The sequence below is a fragment of the Epinephelus moara genome, chromosome 9, assembly GCF_006386435.1.
Source record: "Epinephelus moara isolate mb chromosome 9, YSFRI_EMoa_1.0, whole genome shotgun sequence".
NCBI classification, from domain to species: Eukaryota; Metazoa; Chordata; class Actinopteri; order Perciformes; family Serranidae; genus Epinephelus; species Epinephelus moara.
Window position 1 is genome coordinate 9,938,030 of NC_065514.1, and position 10,583 is coordinate 9,948,612.

The following is a 10,583-nucleotide window of genomic DNA, read 5'->3' on the forward strand; positions in this document are numbered from 1 at the left end:
GTGGTGTTATAAAAGAGCCTCAGCACAGTGAATCACTCGGATAACCTGAATCAAAACAGCTAAGCAGCAGTGGGACTCTGGGTCCGGAAGCCAAACTGTTGAGACACCCGAGAACATTTGTGGCCCGAGGAGGTGAAATCCACACCACTCGATCCGCCTCTAAAGCGTTAGTTTCCCATGCTGCACCTGTTACTCCCACACCAGCCAGTACCTGTGAGAAAGCCCAGGCTCAGCATCAGATTGGACAAAGCATCTTTTTCAAACCTTTTGTGTCCGTTAAGAACAGCAGCTTTCTATTTGTCACCGGAGAGGCATGTGATTAGCATACCTGTCCTTTTAAAAAGAAGAGGGCTTTTCTGTGCAGGATGCTTTACAGCTGAGTGAAGTGTATTCATGGGCCAAAAGGGTGGGCAAATTTTTAGGGGTTTTACTACCAGTATATTGCCCTGCTTCTTCTGGAACGGACGCCCAGCGTAATGAAGTGTGACATCAGTGTACGTTGAAGGATCGTCTTCACAGTCAGCGACAAAAGGGCTACTGTCTTTTATGAGCCCGGGCTGGAATTAAAGCCTGCCCTGCTCCCACTTACGATAATTCATCAGCGAAGGTTCACCCTGACTTTATTGCTATGTAAATGTCTGTATCATATTTCCTGCTCAGGTTGGGGCGAGGGAGTGGCTCTCAGCTCAAACGAGAAAAGGCCTTGGCTCAGCTGAAAACAGGTTCTGATCCTTTGACAAACTTATACCTTAATGGAATGATTACTGTTCTTTACTGTGTGTCAGTACAACCAATGAATCTGTGATACCAAAGATCTTTCTATATTGTACTAATATAGTGGCCAGGAGGATAAGGTTGGCAATATTCTATACCAGGGAGACACAATTTGCTTTGCCCAGGGACCACTTTTGCAAAATGAAACGAGTCCAGGAGCCAAAAACATTAATCCACATTAATAATGAATTAATAATAAAACATTAATAATATTTACCAGATAAACAGCCCTGCACTCTGGCAACTTATTTACATCTAAAGTACAAAAACAATTGCGAGTGTGAGTCAATCATTTTCTATTGTTAATTAGAAAATGATGGGTCACATCGCACCTTTGATTCGGGCTAAATTCAGATATCACTATACTCTTAATGAAGTTTTATTGTTGCTCAAAGACTATTAAAAACATGTTACTTGGCCTCTCAGTGACACTGGAAGGCATGTTGAACACAGTCACTGCAGTCAGTAGGCGCTGTGAGAGAGGACGAGAGGGTTTGCCATCCTCCTTGTTAGCAAAATGGCCAGTATATGTCACCCTTGTTAACCTGCCACCCGTCTCCATCCCCTGGGTCTGAACCCATATGCCGTCCTATCTGGACCCAGACCTGATGGAGTGTTTCTATTTTAACTGGTGCTTATTTTAGCAACCAAGAAACCTGCAGACCAAGTGTGCGCTATTCACAGCTTTATCTTGCTGTCAGGCAGCTTTTACCAACGGGAGACTGAAGCAGTTATCTCAAAGCCACCAGACTCCGTTGACAAAAACAATAATTTTACATAGGAGTTGTTGGTCTACTGCTGCCTCCATTGGTTAGTGTGTACAGCAGTGAAAATATTACAACACTGATATCGATCTTTTTAGGTGGCTAAAATATGTTTTGCTGCAGCCCCTCTCCAAAGCAGTATTAGGCTTATCAAAGATGCAAGCAAAATTGCCAGTTGACTACCTGCAAGTTACTGTTGCTGTCAGCGTCACAGTGATTTACTCTATCTATAAAACTTTTCATGAAACTTGCAGTCACAGTTCTGCTTACTCCTTGTGTCCTAGACAGTGTGACAATGGGGGTAAAAGGTTGTCTGGTCTAAAAAATATTGGAAAAAATAAAAGCAAATGCCCGTCTTTGGCCCTGAACACACAGAAAGCATTTGAGCAGCTGGACGCAGCTTTTTATTATGGTTTTTACTGAGAATTAATTTTTGCTCGCTGTTTTTGCATTGTGATGCGCCTCACGTTTCTGTGCACTAGGTGCCTGGCGATTTTGCCGGAGTGCTCTGAATTACTCCAGTTGAAAGAACTCCAACTCAGAGCGGAAAAGCACCTCACATCATCTCTTTTTCGTTGTCTTTTTTCCCCATTGTCCAATCAGATGATTTGAGAGGCGGGTCTTGTGGTGGTCACGACAACAAGGTTACAGTTGGTAAACAATGGAGGAGAAACTGGTGGTAGCAGTTGCTGGTCTGACGATAGACACCAGGTTGTCAAACTGCCCCTGAGTCATCTGAAAATATGCCTGAAAATGGCCATCATTGGGGAGAAGCTCCTGGACCAACTGGTGGTACTCCCCATGACCCACCCTCTTTTTTAGGGTCTCATGTACCCACACAGATCTCCGTTTCCCAACAAATTATTTACTGACAGCCTCTCACCCTCAACCAGAGCTACAGCAAGTACCCTCTGCCTCAACATATTAGGAACTAGATACTAATTTATGTGATTAAAAAAATTGTGTGGTGCGCCTCGCATTTTGCAACCTGCACAACGCCTTCTGTGTGATCGAGGCCTTAAAAGGATAGTGCACCCAAAAATGAAAATTCAGCCATTATCTACTCACCCATATGCCGATGGAGGCCCTGGTGAAGTTTCCTCACATCGCTTGCGGAGACCGGCGGGGGGAGCGGCTAGCACACCTAATGGCAGACGGCGCCCCAGACTAACGTCCAAGAACACAAAATTGAAACCACAAAATATCTCCATACTGCTCATCCGTAGTGATCCAAGTGTGCTGCAGCCCCGACATAAAAAGTTGTTTGGAAAAACGTCATATGAACTCTGTTTTTAGCCTCACTGTAGCCTGTAGCTCTGACTGCTTCTCTGTGCTCCGTGCTCACGTGTGTGCGCTCAGGGTGATCGGCGATGCACGGTCTCTGAAGAGCAGCAGTCTCGTCAGTACTGATGTCCAGATTCTCAAGTGCAGGCATCGCCAATTCCCAGTCTGAGCAGCAAAGACTTTCCTCATCCACTGGCATTGCTTTGCATTTGAAACAACTACACCACCAGGTTTCCAGTGCTCGACTCTGGTATTCTGCAGCTGGCTGAGGGTTAGGCTCATGAGCTGCAGCGGCTGCTTCGTCCAGTAGCCTGAGTTCCGTCCGTATACTCGGGCTCAAACAAATACAGCTCAACAAAGAAAGTCTTCAGACATGTTGGGCTGTCCTTTGCTAAAAGACCGTAGTGCAAATTATTTTTTAGCTACCGTGGTTACTGTTGTCCCTCCCTGCGGTGCACGTGTCACGTGATGTAAACACGGGTGAGCAAAGCTCATGCTTTCCCTGGTCTTGTGCAAGCACGCACACGTGAACGCGGAGCACAGAGAAGCAGTCAGAGCTACAGGCTACAGTGAGGCTAAAAACAGAGTTCATATGATGTTTTTCGAAACAACTTTTTATGTCGGGGCTTCAGGACACTTGGATCACTACAGATGAGCAGTATGGAGATACTTTGTGGATTCAATTTTGTGTTATTGGACGTTAGTCTGGGGCGCCGTCTGCCATTAGGTGTGCTAGCTACTCCCCCCGCCGATCTCCGCAAGGGATGTGATGACTCTAAAACTTCACCAGGGCCTCCATCGGCATATGGGTGAGTAGATAATGGCTGAATTTTCATTTTTGGGCGCACTATCCCTTTAAGTTGCCGGAGCCCAAAGGTAATGAGTTTCTAATGATATGAGACTGAGAAAAGTTCCAGATATTCACACTGGAGCAGAGTGGGTTAACTCCTTTTACTCTGTATATTTTCCTATAGGTAGTTGGGGAAACCCATCCATCCCACACTGTCTGAGTGTCTCACATACTGCACCAGCTTGTTCCAGCTCTTCACTGAAGCCATACAGTGGTGACACTGAGAGAAATATTTCAAACTCCATTGAATGGAAGTATTCTAGATGTCTTTTGCATCATTTTAAAAACTTCAGCCTGACATTTCCGGTGAGAGAACCTTGAGATCTCCACTAGAGCTTAGAATCAAGTGCAGTGGGTCTGAAAATGTTTAGCTGCACAGCATGAATTTGTAAGGACTGATGCAACAGCCAGCAAGTAAGGTTTAAAAGGTTAAATCTCTAATCGTTTCATTGTTATACCAAGCGTTGATTGTTGATGTCTGCTTTCCGGCAGTATTTAACTTGCTGAAAATCAATGACAGGTGGTAGTTAGCTGTCTGCTACCTGCTTCCACCTGAATGTTAAACAGGAGGAATTTATTTCACCCTTTTGAAGTGGTATCATCATGCCTGCTGGGGCAGTTTATTTCAAAACTGCATTTTATTCAAAACCCTACATGGCGCTCCGGCAAATTCAAATAGCCGTTGGAAAGGTCAATAGGTTGAATTTCTCTTCAGGCAGCTTCATGGAAAATAAAAAACGACTCTGACAAAGGGAAGATCTGAGCCACCCAGACATGCTTTCCTTTTGTCCACACTAGTCCCATTGTTTGTGACTTTAAAGGATAACAGGAGCTACACAAAGGTATTCCTAGTCCATTGAGGATCTTTTTCCCCACAGACTCTCTTTGTTCTTGGAGCTGTGGGCAGAAAGTGCACAATGGATGATGATGCAACGCGAGAGTCTTAGCTCCTTTAAAAGTAGCTCCCACTGTGGCTGGTTGGAAAGGCCATCAAGGCGTGGTACTGAATATTCTCTGGGATCCAGATACTGGTTACATTCTTTCAGTGGGAGAAACTAAAGTATGTCATAACCACCCTCATTCTAACTTTTTTCAATGCTCCTCATTTCTGTGGGCTATTGATTGTGGTTACATGTTTTGTCCCTGTTTTCCTTTTTGGTTTACAATAAAATCTAAGACCCAAACATATATTAAAGCACAATTTTTAACACACACGGACTGCAATACGAGACCTTCATCTGAATTTCTAACAATACATTTCCTGAATTACATATACGGTGGCATTAAGGCCTGTTATTCTGATTATTGTGGCAACACAGTTTTATTTTCACTACAACAGTAATGGTGGCTTCAATTTATATTGGATATTTCAACAAGACCAATACCATTTTTCCACTAAAATGAGCATTTATATGCTGTTTTTTAAACATGGGAAACACCCTATAAATATGGATTTCTTTCCCATTGCCAGCAGATCAGAGCCGTGTACACAGCTCTGTGGTAGATGAGTATGCCTTTCTGTGTTTTTGTTTTCACTAGGGATGCACGAATTATATCGGCCGATAATGGGACATTTTTGTAATTTTGCATTATCCCGATAATAAAAATGATAGCAGATACATAGCGCGATGATACGAAGCCAGACAGCTTTCATTGAGGGCTTTTAACAAGGGCAGCCTCTATGCGCCCTGACACAGTGGGTGATGGTACATGTACCTCTATACTTGGTTTGCAAGCTGCCAATAAACACGGAGAAGAGGAACAAACACAACTGCAGCACACTGTCTAGTGGTCAAAACATGTCGCGGTGTGGATGTCTTTCACAGTTCCAGAGGAAGACAAAAGTTTTGCATTGAGGGTCTAATCTCCGACCACTCGACACCGCTTAGACACTGCGCTGGAGGACAGTCTCCAGAGTGTTAGCACAAGATAATTAGCAGCAGCGGCTCACATCCAACACCCAGCTTTTCAAAGGCTTGACTGCTAGCCATGTGATGAGTCAGAACTGTTGTTGGTTGCTGTGGTGTTAGCGATAGTGATGTCACTTTGATTTGGTTAGGTCAGATCAGTTATACACTTCTTTTTGAAATACAAAAATGTGAAATTATCGGTTATCGGTATTGGCTGAAAAATCCATATCGGTGCATTCCTAGTTTTTACTGGTGAGTCAGACTCAGTGTCACAAATGTGCCTGAAAACAGGGTTAGTAAACAGCAGAAAGCAGCATTTTTATGTTCCTTATTCAGTCTCTCTTTTGCTTCAAATAAAGGAGCAAAAATTAACACATCCACCCAGGTGTCATATTTCAACTACTGCAGTCATTTGTCCCAGGATCGAATGCCAATTTTAGCCTTTCCCATTCTAAACAAAAGCCAGTTGTTATTGGGTTTCTGTCCAGTGGAAAGGGGCTAAAGAGTCTACAGCCATGCTCGCCGCTCTCTGAGGTTGCCCCTGGACACAGTGGTGCTTTGAGCTAAATGCTAAGCATGCAACCTTTCCAAAAATGAATGCTCACCATTTAAGTTACACATGTTAGCATGCTAACATTTGCCTATTAAACAATAGTAATGCTGACGGCAATAGGAATGCCATTCATTTTGATTTGGTCGTAAATCCAAATTGACACAACAAAATGAAATTTATTTTGACCTCATGATGCCAAAAGACGAAACAAATTGTCATGATAAGCCATCCAGTTGTTATTGAGACGTTTCAGTCTGGACCAAAGTGTCGGACTGAGTGACCAACATCGCCATCCATAGCCTCCAATGAGCCCTGCTGCTGACATGGCTGAGATTACTATCAGCTGCATGCTTGTAATTGCACGCCATCTTTGTGACATTTTTAGGGCTACAGTAGCTCTGCAGTGTTCTCTGTAGTCTATGTTTCATTCATAAATATCAGTGCTTGCTTATTTAAACATATGAAGACTTGCAAATAGACCCTGGGAAATATCTACAGCACTATGAGTTGGTTATGTGTTTTTATATTGATAAATTGGCTTATATTCCTTTTTCCTTTACACTAAACAAACATTTATTTCTATGTAAATTGCCTCAGATATGTTCCTGGCATTACTGTACAGAAATTTTCTTGTTGTTTACCAGCCGACACATATTCCTAGGCAGATATATTATTATGATAAGATAGAGTTTGCTGGTAGTATTTGCCATGTTGATGTTTCAATCAGGATCTTCTTGCAAGTTAAAGTGTATAAAATCCCTCTTTTTCACTTTCTTTCGACATGACATAACCACAAGAATGAAGCTCAGTAAATAAGTCAGTCTGAAAATCAAATATTATCAAGCCATACCACAGAAAGCTCAGGTTCAAAATAACCAGAATTATATATTACATATGTGGAGCAGACTTGTATATGCAGGCGACATGCTGCTTCAGACAATGACACAAAATTACAGCAATCACAGTCAACAGAAGGGTTGAATTTTCAGCTAGATTAGGTATTGTGATTTATTCTCTAGATGCTCACCTTCATATTGTGGATGGAGGCGAGGTGCGTAGGATCCAAATTTGATCAGGACGGGGATGTCGAGTCCTTGTCGAACCCACTCCACCACACGCAGGGACGCAGAGGACGCAGCAGGTGGCTCTGACGGAGGAAAACTACACTCCAACTCCACCACGCCTCCGACCTTTCCACGCACCTCTGTCCTCGCACCTTCAGCGGTCACTGTTAGGTGAGTCAGAAGCAGAATAGCAAGTTAAGGTGTACATATATATCATGGAAAAGTTTAGCTGCAAAATTTCTGTCAAATCAAATGATGGAGATACTTACAAAACAGGCAAAAAAGTGCCAGCACAGTGAAAGTCTGCAAATATGATCCCGCTGACCCCATATCTGTCACTCATACAACCTGCAGCATGTTCAATCTGTTGGCAAAAGACACACAATTGTCACAATCACATTACTTCCTTGGCCGCATGCAAGAAGACAGCCATCTGTGACAGATTTCCAAACTAAAAAGGCTACAGCAGGGCTGCCGCTTCTGTCATAATTTTACAGACAGGAGGAGAGGAGCGCTCAGATTTTTATACAGCTTTCCAATAACTGGAATTCATCCCATATCATTACACAAATGGGCAGAGCCGTCTCCGCTGCCAGAAAACTCCCTGGCCCTATATCCTTTTCTGAAAGTAAATGTCATAAATGTCACATAAATCTCTCGGGAGTCACGTGTGGAGCGACATCTAAGTGTTTTATTTAGAGCACATCAATGAAGACATTTGGCTGGAGCAGCCAGGAGACTCAGCACTCAAGGACAGAGATAAGTTAAGCTGATGGGAGCGGAGGCTATAGCAAGGCATCAAGGAGTGCAACTTAATGTCAAGATGCTGCGAACGATTCATGCCGCTCAAAACAAGCCCTGCTTCCATTTTTATCGGTAAACTGGAGGGAGGAACATGATAGGTCAGATTTAAGATACACACACACACCCACACTAGAAGGCATCAATCATTTTTACCTCCAAATCACGTCCTACGGTAGAAGCTACCAGCTGTATGAAATTGCTCTCCAAATTAGTTAACGCCACACATGCTGATGGGAGGTCTTGTATCATGCAGGCCGTTTCCAGCAGGCCACAGCTGCTGCTGGTTAAGGTCAGATTTGACAGGAAATGGGCTGATATCAGCTCTACAGCCGCACCGCCGTCCAGCCTCGTTTGCTTTAGCACACAACAGCATCTCATTAAACTGAGTTAATTACAGCACTCCCTTGTAAGGAGCAAAGGTTAACATGTCTACACACTCACAGAAGCAAACATCGAGAAGTGTGCCAGATAAGAGGCAGATACTGGCCCTCTGCTCCATGTACACACAACAGTAACACTGCGTTTTCAGCAGTGGTGGAAAGCAACTAAGTACGTTTACTGGAGTAGTTCGATTTTCTGCCACTTGTTTCTACTCCACTACATTTATTTGATAACTTCAGTTACTTCACAGATTCAGAATAATATAATATACGTTATTCTAAAATAGGCCAGTCTGCATAATTAGTACTTTTACTTTTGGTACCTGATGCATATTTTATGGCTGATACTTTTGTGCTTTTACTTAAAGAGGTATTTCAATGCAGAAAGATGTCCTTTTAATAAAATTAGGATGTCTATGCAGCAGAAAGATGCAAATAATTTGGAAACTGGAGCCACAGAACCAAAGAAAACTGAGAAAAGGACACTTTTGCCCAAGAAGGAGAAAACCTACAACTACCAGAATGCACTGCGCCACACCAGACCAATAAACGCTCCTGCTGGTGGGTGATGTAATGTGAACATGCCTGTTTGATGAGTGATTGCTCTGAAAACATTTTAAGAGAAAAATAGATAACCCAGTGACAGAATCTTTGTTTAGATTTGATCAGCGCTGCCTAGTTTTTTGGCCTCCATCTTCACTGTGCAGGAAACAGTATGACCCCCACTTCCTGTTTCCAAACTCTCACTATTATGGTGCGTTTGTTTTGTATTCGGAGGTTGAAAATTCCCCGTTCCCAGTCGGAAGTTTAAACTCGAACACACCCTGAGATCGGATTTCCAACTCGGAGCAACCGCATCAACCCCGACTTACGGATTCAAGATGGCTGCCGGTCACATACATAGTGAGTAAACACTCTGCTAAAGTACTGTTTATAGCAGTTTTATCTTATTTGTTTTACATTAGGTCAGCCTCAACTGTGGCGTTCATCAGTTGGAGTGCATGATGGTTCTGAAGCTGTCTATACTCCGAAAGTGCAAGGGCAACAAAGGCTTTCTTGAGGGCATCCATGTTTTTTTCCGACTTGTCCACCGTTGTCAACTAGAATGCAAAAACTGTTGTCAACTCGGAGGTGACGTCATTCCCACTTCTGACTTCTGACCTCTGAGTACAAAACGAACGCACCATAACAGCTAAACATAGCACTAAAATATGTTTCTAAAAACACTGTAGGCAAGAAATAAGTAATACAGCAACATAATCTTGATTAATGTTTGATCGGCACTGCCTGGTTTTACTGTTTGATTGGATTTCGAGTTTGTGAGACAAAAAGAGAGGCAGGCTTCTATTCTCCTTGTGTCCTTGGTGGCAGCAATATGAAAATGCGGAAGTACAGCCTGTAGTTCAAGCAACAGCAGAGAGCCATCAAAGCTCCACCAGGGGTGAGGAGGGATACCTAGGCACTGGTTAGATGGAGGCGAATTAACCACAGTTCATTTACACATACTACCCACACTGTTTTCATACAGAGCTGGTTGAAAATCGCCAAAGTATCACTTTAACTAAACTCTGAGTGCAGACCTTTACCTGAAACACTGTATTTCTACACTGTGGTATTGCAGTACTTACTTAAAGGGCAACTATGACTGTTTTCAAGAATTTCTATGATCTAAGACAGTTAAAAATATTGGTAAATATGACCAGCTCTCTCCCAAATCTGAAAACTAGAGTGCCAAAGGGTAAAAAGTCTACAACTGCTCCCTAGACAATACACTGAGAAAGATGTTATATATAGATAACACTAAGATCACCCAGGGGAATGTTCTGAGTATATGGGTACATTTTCTGTTTCAGAGCTGAGAACACTACGATATAATAAAGCTCATCTGGTTATAAAAAAAGAAAATGTTTAACTTCCATTCACTGTCTGTGGAGGAGCTCCAGACTTTACACCCTTTGACATCACGGGCTCTAGTTTCCCGGCGCAGCGCAGGGTGGCGCGGGGTGGCGAACCCCGCGCAGAGCTAGTTTTGAGCAGCGCAACCCGAGGCGCGCTCAGTTTGGTAGTTTGGCAGACCGAGGTGCGCTGAGATGGGTGTGGTGGCGCAGCAGGGGGAGGTGTTGACAGATCCAGCTTGGCGCAGTGACAGTTTCGTGCAAAAAGGCTTCGCCGAAGGTGCGCTAAAAGCTCGCCAGCTGAA

General features: G+C 43.3%; 1 protein-coding gene across 3 annotated transcripts in view; it reads right to left on the reverse strand.

Annotated features, from left to right (window-relative positions):
* The window catches only part of igsf9a (immunoglobulin superfamily, member 9a), a 117,318-nt gene that overhangs the window by 88,233 nt on the left and 18,502 nt on the right, over window positions 1-10,583 (reverse strand). For all 3 annotated transcript variants that reach the window (XM_050053156.1, XM_050053155.1, XM_050053154.1), the window contains exons 2-3: window positions 7,469-7,563; window positions 7,163-7,363 (exon numbers count right to left, since the gene is read on the reverse strand). In XM_050053156.1, the coding sequence (XP_049909113.1) occupies window positions 7,163-7,363; window positions 7,469-7,529 (262 nt within the window). In that variant the 5' untranslated portion in view covers window positions 7,530-7,563. The remainder of the gene's footprint in view (window positions 1-7,162; window positions 7,364-7,468; window positions 7,564-10,583) is intronic.